At 41.5% G+C, this 15217-nt stretch overlaps 2 protein-coding genes across 2 annotated transcripts in view; one reads left to right on the top strand and one right to left on the bottom strand.

Annotated features, from left to right (window-relative positions):
• The first annotated feature begins 1278 nt into the window (after positions 1 to 1278).
• LOC135074405 (WD repeat-containing protein 13-like) lies at positions 1279 to 11332 on the top strand. Its single transcript, XM_063968687.1, has 11 exons — positions 1279 to 1465; positions 1563 to 1618; positions 1716 to 1835; positions 1953 to 2060; positions 2143 to 2296; positions 5637 to 5803; positions 6512 to 6572; positions 7242 to 7324; positions 8172 to 8332; positions 9263 to 9462; positions 11137 to 11332. Exons 1-11 carry the CDS (start codon positions 1384 to 1386, stop codon positions 11235 to 11237), a joined length of 1293 nt encoding a protein of 430 aa, XP_063824757.1. The 5' UTR covers positions 1279 to 1383; the 3' UTR covers positions 11238 to 11332.
• The window catches only part of LOC135074407 (uncharacterized), a 68278-nt gene continuing 64375 nt past the window's right edge, over positions 11315 to 15217 (bottom strand). Inside the window, exon 20 of the mRNA XM_063968689.1 lies at positions 11315 to 13756. Coding sequence (XP_063824759.1) covers positions 13164 to 13756 — 593 coding nt within the window. The 3' untranslated portion in view covers positions 11315 to 13163. The remainder of the gene's footprint in view (positions 13757 to 15217) is intronic.

Below are 15217 nucleotides of genomic sequence, written 5' to 3'. Positions count from 1 at the left end.
CCTGCAGCGGTTCATCTAAAACGCATAATTCGCTATGAAGAAGCGGAAAGTGTTTCCGAGTAAACAAATAATCCGTAATTGAGGGTCACCGACTTCTCTTTACGCATTCTGATTATTTATAACGGCAGAGCCACCTCGCTAGAAAGCTACGTGTTTCGGGTTTTACACGGCATTGCCCCAGAATAACGCGCGACGAGATTTCTCGGTATCACCGAGTCGGGTATTTCGGAATCGGAAACAAGGATTCCGGGAAATCGCTGGCCTCAGCGCGAGTCCGAGGACGAGGCGCGGGCGCAAGTGTGCGCGCTGCGCCTGTGTGCGTGAGCAGCAGCCTCCGCCGCGGGGGTCACTCGGTGTAATGTCCACTGCCGCACGAGCCCACCTAAATCCGCTTAAAGTTGCGATTACTCAGATGCAATGCGATAAAATTGCGGATTACCCCTACCCTGGGTCTCTAATCTGGATTCGACTAATAAAAAAGCTCATAAATCAGCCGTTCGCTTGGTAACAAAATTAATTACATGCAGTGGCGGCGTAGCATAGGTTGGCACCCGGGGCGGCACCCCCCCCCCCCCCCCCCCCGTCATAATATAAATTATAGCCTAAGGCACCCCAAAGTGGCACGCCCCCTGTCATGACATCACGACCGTCCTTGCCATGCAGATGCGTCAGTGAGTACTAATCTGCGCGATTTTGTCACCCCCTGATGCTTGGCACCCGGGGCGAACCGCCCCCACCACCCCCCGTTTACGCCGCTACTGATTACATGTAATAAGTAGTTCTAGGGCTCCCACTAACTTGTTCAGGGAGCAATACTAAGTCACCTTTGTATATCCATGAATGATTGCTATAATGCTACTAAATATTAATAAGGCATTGTCTTACTATACGTCAATCACATATGCCTTTGGTTTTAAGGCTAATAAAGTAAAATCTGTTTCTTCCGTGTCCTCGTATCGGGCTGTCTGGAAGAAATCGCTTCCCCTAGCTATAAAACCGCTTGAATTGTTCCATTACACATTTGGTGCTTTCGATTAGTAAGTACTGATTTTAAATATCAAATTTTACTATACCTACTTCAACCTACTTATTATTATTTTGCTCTGTTTCCCCGCCCACTCAATGATAAAATACAATGGTGGTTCCGTATGGTTATTGTGGAAGTTCGGACCACAAAATCAACCCATCTAAATGGAACACTTCTAAATTCGGACCAACCAAAATTGATATGTGTCACTGTCATAATGACATTGACAAGCTTTGCGTCATCAATGGATTGTAAAAATGTAAATATTTTTGCTGTAAAAAATTGTGTTAATTTATTGTTTTACTGAAGAAATGAAAGAAATGTTGATTTGATAATTTTTAAAAGGTGTTATTATAATGGCAGCGGCGTTTCAGCAACAAATATTTGCGCTAGACGCGCGATTTAATGCCTACAGAGCACCAAACAACCCGAACTTTAGTAAGAATTAATTATTTTATATTATTTTAATTTTTTGTACACACAATTCGATACAGAAACTTGAAGTAACTTTTCCAAACAATAATTTTCTTTTTAGAGACTCTTTACATACGCAGAAGAAGCCAGCTTCTTCGTGAAAATGCAAAGTTTAAGGTAGGTTTTAAAAATTTGGATGGACCGCTCTAAAACAGCTAAAACTACGTTTCTTCAATTTAATTTATCACTCTTAATATATTATTATCTTTTCTAGGATATAGAGACAATAAAAAAGTATATAAATATAAGAAGCCAACTACTGCAGCGGCGATATGGCGTGCAAGATAACATTTCTATTAGTTCCAGTTCATCTCGTCCTAGGTCAAGCAGTAAGGTAGGTATTCCAAACATTAATTTGCATTTAATTTTAAACTTTATTGACTTGTGTTAATATTAAACTGATATGTCCTAATACTTCTCAATTGAAAATTTGAAACAACTAAACTTACAGGCTAGTTTGGCTGTAGATGACCCATTAGCAGCAACCAGTAAAAAGAAGAATGATATGACTATATCTGAAAACTATGCTTTCTCAGGAGTGCATCACATATTTGATCAGGTATTTAATAACACTGCTGAACATAGAGAAATGAAACTGATGAACTTTTTTTTAAATTACATTTTTATGTTACTCTTTACAGCACACTGACCAAGTGAGTGTGGTGAAGTTTGCAAACAATGACAGATCTAAGCTGTGCTGTGCCTCGCACGACGGGACTGTCTCCATTTGTGACGTGACTGCAACTCCGCCTAAAGTCAGCTTCATTTTGAAAGGGCACACCAAAGCTGTCACTGGTAGTTAATACATTTATTAAATTCAAAAGATGTTTTAGAAACATTGAAATCTTGATATGAAGGGGACAATCTTGTTTTCTCTTTAAAATTTTAGTGGTCTCAAACAAACTACTGGTTCTAGTCTAGGTGTTCTTATAAAGCTATACCAAGTAAGTAGTAAACAGTGTACCATGTACAAGTTAGATATCACCACATATGGCATATTTTTTAGTGGAGTTAGAGGCACTACATAATGTAAAAAAGCCCTCAGGACAATCCTGAGTTTTCCTGGCAACCATAGTCCCAGTTAACATATTAGATATAGAATCATTATAGGTTTATTTTCTTTTATCACTTAGTCATATTCTGGTTTGTCTAACTGTGGTAATTTTCATAGTAATATAATGCACCTAGGACTAACTTGCAGGCTGAAACTGGTCGGCGTCCAACGACCTCCTAGTCTCCGCGGGTCTGGACAGCGCTCTGTGCCTTTGGGATGTTATTATTGGTCATTGGTGTCAACCACTCAGTTAAACCAGAGCCACAGTGTAGATGCAGAGTCATATCACAATGCCTTGCAGGCTGCTTAAACTATTGCATGCCCGATATGGGTAACACTGTCGTAACCATTTTTTTGCATTGTGACCAGCACAAATTGTACACAGTTTTGGCAATAAAGATTATTCTATTCTATTCTTAAAGATTCGTACTCGCCTTATAATGCAAGTGTACCTGTCTGATCAAACCGTCTCTAACAGAGGAGCGCGCAATGCTCATCACGCGTTGTCCACCGCATTGTGCTGAGTAAAAGCCTTTCTTATTCGGCCGTTTGGTGTAGTGGTTCAGAACGGACTACTATGCCGAGAGGTCCCGGGTTCTGTGACGGGTCTGGGTGTGACTATGTATAATATTTATGTATTTAAAAAAAAAGTATACAGGGTGTCCCGTAATGTAACGTCAAGCCGGAACTGGGTGTTGAGGCAAGTTGTGCTGGTTATCAGAAAAATATAAAAAAAAATCTATGTGGCATATTTTCAAAATAATAGGCATTTAAAAAAAATCTAAAAATTCTACTCCAGGTGACGGTCCTTTTACTCGTGTTGCCACAAATCTTCACTTTTTCCAAATTTTTTTTTTGTTATGTAACTCTGAATAATGCTTCTCTAAATTGTTATCAAAATTACAAAACCAGCTGCTCCAGCTTGGATGAAAAAAATACATTATTCCCAAAAAAATTTTCAAAATAAAAATTTTGCCTAGTTTAAACTGACTGTACTGAAAAAAAAATGTACTACGCGAGTGTGGCAAGTGACGTCATAATTTGGCGCATTTAGTAAGGATTCCAAAATGGTATAACACTTGGTAAATTTTTGCTGTAATTGTCGACAATTTTTGTTTTTTTGGAAATAGTCCCGTTTTTAACTTTATCTACCTTGGTTAAAAATTATTATTCTAATGAGCCCAAAATTCAAGTTTCTGTGACTGACTACCGTACAGTCAGTCACAGAAACTTTTGTCACCATGACAGTAATAGTAGTTGACATACTGTGACAAAAGTCACCCGTGCACGCGCGCCTTTACTACCTGCTCTGCCTGCACTTGTACTTGGTAACAGGGATAATAAGGATATGAAGTTTCGGTTATGGATACGGTTACGGATATTAGAATAATATTATACCGATTTCGGTTACGGTCACGGATATGAAATCATTTCAGATTATCCGAAAGTTTCGGATAATTTCGGTTACGGAATTATTAGAATTTTAAAAATGTAGGTAATACAAATAGCAAGATGCTGCGTGAGCGTGACCCACATAGCTACTTTATGTACCAACTAAGACGACACCTATGTATGATAAAGGTAAAACAGGCTGGCATATTAGATGGTGCCAGCGAATGCCAGACAAGTTGGTAACAAATATTAAGATTTAAGGTACAATTCCAAGACGGGCCGCAGACCGCAAACTATGAAATCGGCAGCGCGGCATTGCAGCTGCGGCGTGTATACTGCAGATTTCATAGAGTTTTGCAGTTTGGAATTGTACCCTAAGACTCCGCCTTTATCCGAAACTATCCGTAACTTTTGAATCAGTTTCGGTTACGGTTATGGATATTTTTTTATTTCGTATATCCGATAGTTTCGGTTACGGTTACGGATATCCATAACATCCCTGCTTGGTAAGATGGCCCTCTCCGTCCCGCTCATACCTTTTAAAATGGCTTCTCCACCTCACTTAAGCCAGAAACTTGAATTTTGGGCACATTAGAATAATATTTTTAACCAAGGTAGATAAAGTTAAAAACGGGATTATTTCCAATAAACAAAAATTGTCGACAATTACAGCAAGATTTTACAAAGTGTTATACCATTTTGGAATCCTTACTAAATGCGCCAAATTATGACGTCACTTGCCACACTCGCGTAGTACATTTTTTTTTCAGGACAGTCAGTTTAAACTAGGCAAAATTTTTATTTTGAATTTTTTTTTGGGAATAATGTATTTTTTTTCATCCAAGCTGGAGCAGCTAGTTTTGTAATTTTGATAACAATTTAGAGAAGCATTATTCAGGGTTACATAACAAAAAAAAAATTTGGAAAATGTGAAGATTTGTGGCAACACGAGTAAAAGGACCGTCACCTGGAGTAGAATTTTTAGATTTTTTTTAAATGCCTATTATTTTGAAAATATGTCACATAGATTTTTTTTTATATTTTTCTGATAACCAGCACAACTTGCCTCAACACCCAGTTCCGGCTTGACGTTACATTACGGGACACCCTGTATAAGTAGTATATCCGTTAAGCTAGCACCCATAACACCAGCATTAAGTTGCTTACTTTGGGGCTAGCTGGCGCTGTGTGAAATTGTCCAAAGATTTATTTATTTATTATTATTTATCAACCGACTTCAAAAAAGGAGGAGGTTCTCAATTCGACCCGTATGTTTTTTTTTTTTTTTCTATGTTTGTTACGCGATAACTCCGCCAATTATGAACCGATTTGAACAAATTTTTTTTCGGCGTATAGGTAATACCTCAAGGGTGGTCCCATTTAAATTTAATAATAGAAAAAACAACCCCCAAGTGTGGAAAATTGGGGATGAACTTTTTTATGCGCAATATCTCCGCCGATTATAAATCAATTTGAACGATTATTTTTTTGTTGAATAGGTATTATCAAAAGGGTGGTTTCATGCGAATTTGAAGAAAATATTTCACCCCTAAGGGTGGAAAATTGGGGATGAAGTTTTTTATACGCAATATTTTTAATTTTTAGTTTTTTTTTTGTGTTCACGCATTTGAAGTCGGTTTTATTTTTTTAAAAAGGTAATTATTTCTTATTATTATTCTTACCTTGCAGGCTGCGACTGGTCGGCGTCCAACGAGCTGCTGGTGTCGGCGGGTCTGGACGGCGCGCTGTGCCTGTGGGACGTGGCGCGGCGGCGGCGGCTGCGCGCGGTGGCCGACCAGCTGGGCTCGGCCGTGCTCTGCTGCGTCTTCCAGCCCGCCAACAACAACATGGTCATTGTATCCTTTGGACGAAATTCTTCTTATTCGTTTAGCTCAGGCAGTGCGGTCGTGGTCACGGAGGCATTCACATCGGTTGTAGAGGCGGATACAACTCTCCGCACGATCTTCCGCCATCTCTCTCTGTTGGCAGACTGGTGCAGTCACATACGCCGTTTCCCACTGAAGTTTTTACTTGGTCCGTCCGAAATGTCTTATTTAATACGAAATAGCTCCACTAACTTCGTATACATGATGTCTACATCACACTAATACTATTTTAAAAATAACTAAAATTAATCATAAGTCACTCAGGTTTTTTTTTTACTTATTTCTGAATAGAATAGATAGAAGAACCATTATTACACTATTGAAACAAATGGGTATAAAATGGATATTTTTTAGGAATCTTAGGCCCATCTACCTCCAACGTGGTGGGTGGGACAGTTTAGTCCAAAATTAAATGTAGATCACAAGATCAACTTTCTTATTTCTGAATCTACTCATTCATTAACATTAGGGATAAGTCTCACTCACTTCTAATTAGGTAAAAGATAATTTCTAAATGTTACTTACTTCATCCAATCTAACAAGAAAGTGCAGAAAATGCGGGTATTGGATACAAAGTTGACCTTTAAAATTATGTCACATAATAGGTACATTGTTCTGTATGACTGACATGACATGGTTTATTGGCAATAATAATTTTCTGAACATTTACCTACTAAGGCTGGAAATGCTAGAGGAATGGTGGAAGTACTCAACATCTCGACTGGAATATACCCAAGAGGTAAGTTTGATGATAAGGGAAACCTTTGATAAGTTCTCTTTAGTTAACAGTCTGAGTGTCATGAGTCATGATCAACAATCACTTTATATTGATAACGTAACATGGAAAGCCAATTTCACCATCTGATGAACCTCGTGTGTGATTGTAATGACTAATCGGCACGATAATCATATGATAATTCGTAATCAAGCACTACTACTCGTAGATATTCTCTTTTGACTCCTCTACCTCGGAGATTAGTCGCGAGTACGATCATCTTCTAATGTAGCCTAAGCAATGAGGTCAGACTTATACTATAAAATAAGTATACATTATAATGTATACCTTTGTCTATTATTCCTTTTAAGTGCTGCTTTTACACTGTGCGGAAATTAGCCAAGTCAAGTCAAAAAAGCAGTGGGGTGGGGATGAAAAATGAATGAATTGCATCCCCACTCCTCTGTTTTTTTTACTTGACTCGGCTAATTTCCACATAGTGTAAATCCGCCAAAAGGCCTGTTTCCATCAAGGCGGAGCGGAGCGAAGAATTGTTTTAAATAACCAATTGATCAGATTTTTATTATATTCATTCTGTCAATTTCATTAAATCTCATTGGTAGTTCAAAACATTTCTTCGCTCCTTCGTGGTGGAAACTGGAAACCTTAAATCATGTTTGTTATCAACATCAGGTGGCAGCAGCATCCTAGGAGGGCGCGTGATGGCGGTGGCGTGCGAGTCCAGCGGAAGGATGTTCTGGGCAGCCAACGATAAGGTATCGCTACCGGGAACCCCGGCAACTACTAGATACAGTTCTTAAAACAGATAGTGTAGGCATCGGAATCCTATTGTGGGAATACTCGTTTATCGTTCTTTTATTATTTTTAAATGAATGAATCACGAAATGATTGTACATGGTTACGAGGAAAATGTGCTTGGGACATTTGGATACAATACAGGGTTTTTATTTGTCAATGTATGTAAAACTTGCGCACATGTTGTGCATAGTGGTGACTTGCTATAAGTTGTTGATTGCTCTTGGTCTCAAGAATAAAAAGATTTACAAAAGTGTGATGGCGTCACGTCGTAAATGTCGCGTTCATAGAGATATAGAGAGATGCCAACTAATGCGCTGAGTTCGAAACTCAGTGTCGCATTAGAAATTCACACACACACAAAGAAATCAAAATATGTGCTCATTATCCACTGCAGTATCAGTACTCAGCGTTCGAATAAACTTTAGTACTACGCAAGCAATGTAAACTGTTGTTTACATTTTGACGTCGCTGCTGTCATCATTGCTTTCACGAGCAATGTGTTCTGTTTTGGGCATATTGCTGCGTCACCGGCCCCGACCCTTTGTCACATCTCCCTTTAGAGTAAGCGCACACCGTTGATTTTTAGTTGGCCGATAGTTGTGCCCGATTTTAAATTTTATGAAGAATCGGCCAAATCGAATCGGCGTAGTGTGCGCACTCCCATACATGCCCGTACTGATCAACTGCCCGACTAAACTATCGGCCGACGAAAAATCAACGGTGTGCGCCTACTCTTAGTTTCTGTGATACGTGGTCGCGTCCAAGAGATCTTTGTCTTGAAATCTCCGGACAATCTCCTTTCAGGGCGTAATAATAAGCTACCGTATCGAGGGCACGGGCAGCGTGAGCAAGCTGCGGCGCTGCCTGGTGGGCGGCGCGGTGAGCTGCCTGAGCTGGAGCCCGTGGCTGGCGCGCCACCCCGCGCTGCTGGTCAGCGCCGCCGACCACTCGCTGTACCTGTTCAGGTATCATTATTAAAACCCACTCTTGTAGCGGAGTTTTGGGCTGACACTGTGTAAAGTACGGCCAACTAGCAGCGATACAAAAGGTCGATACGACTGTCGAGTTGACAATATATTCTGTCTCTTCCCATCTTGTGTATTTGTCGTAATGTCTCGTTCTCCCGCCAAAATATGTCAAGGTCAGACGGGTTCACCCATGACATTGGGTTTGTTTACATTTGGTATCGTTTGTCGTTGGCCCTACTTTAGGTTTGTTGTCGACACGATAAGAAGAATATGTGACTTGAAAAAATCGTACTACCTATGATGGGAATCGACCTCACGACCTTTCGCTTGCCGGGCGCATTCCATCTGAGCTACTTAGACACTGGATGAACCAGTCGAAAGTTTCAAGTGTAATACGCTGTTGAGTAGCGACTCTTAATGCTAAGAAAATTTTAATAACTGTTCAGGTATTGTCTCGGTTATACACATGCGCAAGGGGTAGGTATTGGTATCTGAAAAGAGCCCGGTACACATCCTCGCACCGTTCATCTGACCTTTTCACAGCTTCGCTACACCTCGCTCCGCTCATCTTAGCACCTCTCTGATGGAAAAATTCATCAAAATTTAAATAAGACCACCTTATCCTAAGCCGGTACCACCTACTCATGAGTGGTTGTCCTTAAAAATAATGCAGAAGGAGGACCACAATCTAACGTCCGTATTCACAAACGATGCTTTCTTAAGTTAAGCAGCAAATCGAACGCACAGCGTTGAATAGAGCTCTGCAATTGGTTCGTGTGTCACCCTGTGCATCCACGCCCACGGTGAGACCTCATAGTAATGTATGTGAATACGGGCGTTAGAACATCACCAACCTATTTGCCTTTCTGAGCATGTATACAATTCAAAGCTGTTGAAAAATTGTTAAATAAATAAACCTACCCCCAGGATCGCCGACCGCGAAGGCAGTCTGGCCCTGAAGAAGCGTTTCGCGACTCTCCACAGCACCCACGCGGTCAAGTCCACGTTCTGTCCTATCATGTCGTTCCGCCGCGGCGTGTGCGTGGTTTCGGGCGGCGAGGACGCCTGCGTCTACTTCCTAGACATCGAGGGGCATGCCGACCAGCCTGTGGTTAACAAGCTGCAAGGTGATTTGCCTTTGCTTTTTTATTAAGGCGGATTTATACTTGTCTGACGTGTTGTGACGTGAAGCATGAGTGGGCTGAGTGTGAGTACATCAAACGCGCACTAGTGAGCGCGTTTAAAAAATGTATGAAAATTTTAGTTTTTGAAAGTTTCCCGCTAGGGGCGCTGTACAATCCGTCATATATTTAATGTCATTTTTTTAGTTTAAAAAAAACTCACACTCAGCCCTCAGCCAACTGAATCGGTTTCTTACATTTACGCCCGTATTCACAAACGATACTTGCTTAAGTGAAGCAACAAATCGAACGCACAGCGTTGAATAGAGCCCTGATTGGTTCGTGTGTCACCCTGTGCGTCCACGCGCACTGTGAGACCTCATAGTAATGTTTGTGAATAAGAACGTTAGTATGCGACACGTGAAGCCATCACGACGCGGCACATCACTAGTTCAAACGTCACCATACAATGTATGAAACCACGTCAGGAAATATAAATCAGCCTTTTCTTGATCATTTTTGACGCTCTTGGCCTGCATCTCATTTAACACAAGATGAATGGGTTTACAGCCATATTATGGAGTATACTGTATACTTTACTAGTAAACTTAAAAAAAAAACCTGGTGTAAGCTAATAACATTAAAGTACTCACGTAAAATAAAACTTGTATTTCGGGAAAAGTTTTGAGTTTCCTATAACAAATTGGCTAGTAGGTATAGTTAGTTAGTTATTTTGTACTGTTCAGAGTAGTTTTTATAGTTATAATAAAGTATTCCATTGAACTCAAGATAACAAATTATGTTATTATTCCGAGAAATAACTTTTATTGCCATCTCATTGTCTTTCGCTGAAATGGACTTCCATGTTTATTATAGTGCTTATCATTGCAGAATTAAGATGAATTCTCAGATTTTAGTGTATTTCATTAATTTCAAGAACAATATTATTTATCATCTACTGTTAGAAGGTTATCGTCACTGTTTGCGTCAGTCTTGCTGAGAATTTTAACACATTATAATTCGTTAGTAGGAAATTTTATCTTTTAAAATTCAATTACATTCATAAGCAAGCTTAATGTGGTATGCATTTGTGTCGATAGGTACTGTATGGGTTGTATAGTTCCAAAATACTGAACTGTCCTATCCATGACATTTATTGAACATCAAGGGCAAATCGCGCCACCGTCAATACTGGATCGCTGGTTCCGATTTTTGCCATGTTGGAAACCATATAGTTGAACGATGGTAGCGCCCCCCTGTCATTGAGTTTGGTGGGACAGTTCAGCGTGGGTCATCTACAGGGTGTTAGGTAAATGGGTATATGAGCCGACACTAGCCCATGTTGACATGGGCATATAAATGGTATGGTGAAGTCAGAAAATTGATATCTTCATTTTAATTATTTTAATTTTTATACAAATTTATTTTGTTATTATACATTTTTATTCCTAAACAGTCTGTATAAGAGTAAGCGCACACCGTTGATTTTTCGTCGAACGATAGTTTAGTCGGGCAGTTGATGTATGGGAGTGCGCACACTACGCCGATTCGATTTGGTCGATTCTTCATACAAATTAAAATCGGGCACAACTATCGGCCAACTAAAAATCAATGGTGTGCGCCTACTCTTATAGGTACTGTTTAGGAATAAAAATGTATAATCAGTGCTATGTACTGCAGGGCACGCGTCGCCGGTGCTGGGTGTGAGCTTCAGCTACGACGAGAGCCTGCTAGCCAGCAGCGACGCCTCGGGACTCGTCATCATCTGGCGACGCGGCTGACGTCACAACAGACACATTCCACGCTCCCCTCCCAAAACATAATGTAATATATTGTAAATACAAATAAAAGCCTCATATTGGAGTCATAAGTTTTATTCATTATTTTATTTTTTCATAGAAATACTTTAAAAGACTCGACAAAGTCACAATATGAAATGACTTCAGATGCGTTCACATTCACTAAATACTGCTGACAGCTCATACAAATCAATAACAACTTACGAACAATAAATATCATAATAATTATTGGACAAATTCATTAATTCCCTTTTTTGTAAATAGTAAGCAACGAATCTGTTAAGTTGGAAAAATCCCAATCAAAAAGTAACTTCAAAATAATACATTATCATAATCGATGAGACCATTACATGCGCGGGAATTGGGCGTCCGACGACGGTTGGTGCCGCCAGACCGCGGGCGCGAGGCGCTCCTACATAACAAAATGAACATCTATCACCTATTTACAACTGTACATCAACGAAAACTTTCTAAAACTGTAAAAAATAATGCTCAGAACAATAAACATGTAGTAATCAATACAATCAATAAATTTTCATATTCAAAATTTCCTCTTCAATAACATTAAATTATATTTACAGCAGTAACTAAACAACTAAAACGCAATGATATGGAAATGAGAAGAATTGCACATTAGGTTCACACTTGGACGTATTGCATACTACATTGATGACGTAATTAGTGGCACATACTCAGGAGTGCAGGCGGCGACAGTAACGCATCCGGGCACAGTGCAAGCAGAGAGGGAAGGTACGGGAATAAGATATCACTTCCGAATTAGATTTATTTGATGAAGATTGTAAATAATTTTCGAAACATGTTTTACTGTCGCCGACTGGACATATACGCAATGTCGACTGTCACCACATCTCGATACATCTAATTCTACACTTATCTAATATAAACTTTTACTTAACTAAGAATTGGCTTTTTAACCTCAAACGTTTATAGACCGAAACATTTCATTTTTGATAGTTTTATATACCTCGAGGTTCAAAAGATGGAAGATGCATACTCACTTGTGCGTAGAACTAGTTATAAAATTTAAATAACATAATTTAGACATCGAATTTAGTTACGATCGAACACACGCTCCTCGCGTCGACAGTCACATACAAGCGTCGCGCGCGGAGCCGCGTGTGCGAGCGCGAGAGTATATTCTAATCCACTACGACATTACGAAATTAGAGTAAAAAGTTAACGTATTAAAATTCTAGCATATGTTGGGCGGTCACAGTGGCACGAGTGGATAGGCCATCCCGCGGCAGTGGCGCCACGAGCGTTGCATTGATACGCGGCTGCGAGCCGACCGCCATCCGGCGGCGAGAGGGATTCATGACGACACTGCCGAATATTAAAATTAGAGAGTTATCTCCTAGCCGGAGTGTAAATGTATCAAAGCACTTAGTCCGTATAATAGTGGCAACGAAAGCGACACACCTAATCTTGTATAGGCTCGCGACGATTTGTACCTTGTGGTCACCGTGAACACTGGTGAAATTATTTTATCTTTAATTCTATCGCTAAGCAATTAACCTTCGAAAAACCGGTCATTTGCAGTTTACGTATTTTGTAATCGGTGGTGGACTCACACTCGATATTATCTAGCCAGACGACGGGTAAGAAAATTCGTGCTGGTCACCCTGCAGAATGAGATCTAAGGAAACTATTAAGTCGACTAACGCAACGACGAGGAGGGTTTTACGATTGCGCTCTCGAGACGCGCATTTATCCGATATGTATATCAAAGACGCGGGCGTTCGGAAACTTAAACGTAAATTAAACGACGACGTCGGTAATACTATGGGGGGCTATCCTGACGGCGTCGGGGTGCCCGAGCTTTCCTGACGCGCACTCCTAGCGAGTGGAAGTCGGAAACTACTGCCGTTCGAGTGGCGAAAGACTCCGTTACGAGACGTTGGGCGTGGTCTTGTTGCGCTCGAGGGTCGCCTTGGAGCTGCTCTCGATGCCGGAGTCCTCGTCGCCGGAGTCGAGCACGGTGCCCTCGCCCTTGACGGGCTCGAGCGCGCGCGGGCTGTCGGCGGGCGCGGGCGCGGCGTCGGGCACTTCGTCCGTGAGGATGATGGCCTTCGGCTCGGGCTCGGGCTTCGGCACGCTCTTGCCGAAGGTCGAGAACGTCGGCTCCGGAATCGGGAGAGGAAGCTCGGCGTCGTCGCGCGGGATCGGGAGCGCGGTGGCGACGACGGGCGTGTCGTCGGTCATGACGAGCGGCGCGGGAGCCGAGGCGGGGTCGGCGCGAGGCTTGGGCGGGTCGAGCACGAAGCTGAAGGCGCGCGCGTGGCGCGGCGAGGGCAACCGCGGCGAGGGCGGCAGGTCGAGCTTGAGCGTGGCGCGCGTGTGGCGCAGGCCGCCGAGCGCGCCGGGCGAGCTGGGGCTGACGGACTCGCTGGAGCTGGCGCTGTCGCTGGCGGGCCAGCAGGCGGGCGGCGCGGGCGCTGGCGAGAGCGGCGGCTTCTTGAAGTCGTCGTCGGCGAGGGAACCTGCGGCAGTGTTGGAATTCGTACTATAATTATAGTATTTATACTATTATTTCATAGTAAATACTATACAGGGTGTCCCAAAAACAATGGATAACCCTGTAACCATCGATAGGCCTCGCCATGGTCTCCCTAACGTCCAATTTTGACCCCAGTAAAAATATCACCGTTTTCAAGATTTTTAAGTTTATGTGCATTTTTAGAAAATTGCCACCTGCGATTACTTTTTCTCATGCCATTTCTACAAATGAGGATACTTTTCAATCTAGTTTTTTTCCTTATCACAAGGGATAGTTGGGCTATCAAAAGAAAAGATTAAAGTTCAACAAACTAGTTTCAAAGTATGAAAATTTTAAGAAATTGCAGAGAAGAAGGAAAACTTAATTCATTGTCTTGCACTTTTGATCAGTCGTCGTGTAAAAAAAATGTAGGAAGACCATCGTGCCCATTACCTTAAAAACTTCTTTGGTTAATTGAGATTCTAAAAAGGTATCACAAGCCTATGTATTCTGTATTATTTTTATCTTATGGCTACTTGAATAGCAACTAGTATGAAAACTGCAAAAATGAGTTTTTCTCGTAATAGTTAAACTAGGACTGCATAGTGGCATTAAATACAAATGGATAATTTTTAGCGTAGGAATTTTAATAAAGCAATATTTTATCATCATCATCATCATCATTTCAGCCATAGGACGTCCAATGCTGAACATAGGCCTGTACCCCAATGATTTTCATAATGACCGCTTGGTAGCGGCCTGCATCCAGCACCTTCCTGCTTACCTTTATGAGGTCGTCGGTCCACTTTGTAGGTAGACGTACTACGATGCGCTTTCCGGTACGTAGCCTCCACTTGAACCCTGTTGCCCCATTGGCCGTCCGTTCTGCGTTTTTGTGATTACTTAATTTTTGTTTTAAACCTTATAAATGTGCCTATAGACAGATACCCGTGATAATACACGGCTCGGAAACGTGGATTTTTTGGACAGCGTGCTATGGAAGGGGCTATGCTCGGGTTTCTTCACGAAACCGTATCAGAATTTAGGAGATCCGTAAACGAACTAAAGTCGCTGACATAGCTCGACGGATCAGCATGCTGAAGTGGCAATGGGCAGGGCACAGTAGGTTGCAGAACTGAGGCAGCAGGGTTAAAGTGGAGGCTACGTACCGGAAAGCGCATCGTAGGACGTCCACCTACAAAGTGGACCGACGACCTCATAAAGGTAAGCAGGAAGGTGCTGGATGCAGGCCGCTACCAAGCGGTCATCATGAAAATCATTGGGGTACAGGCCTATGTTCAGCAGTGGATGTCCTATGGCTGAAATGATGATGATGATGATGATAAAATGTTGCTTTATTAAAATTCCTACGCTAAAAATTATCCATTTGTATTTAATGCCACTATGCAGTCCTAGTTTAATTATTACGAGAAAAACTCATTTTTGCAGTTTTCATACTAGTTGC

Source organism: Ostrinia nubilalis, chromosome 9 (genome assembly GCF_963855985.1).
Source record: "Ostrinia nubilalis chromosome 9, ilOstNubi1.1, whole genome shotgun sequence".
Classification (NCBI taxonomy): domain Eukaryota; kingdom Metazoa; phylum Arthropoda; class Insecta; order Lepidoptera; family Crambidae; genus Ostrinia; species Ostrinia nubilalis.
This window is presented reverse-complemented; position numbering and strand designations above follow the sequence as displayed.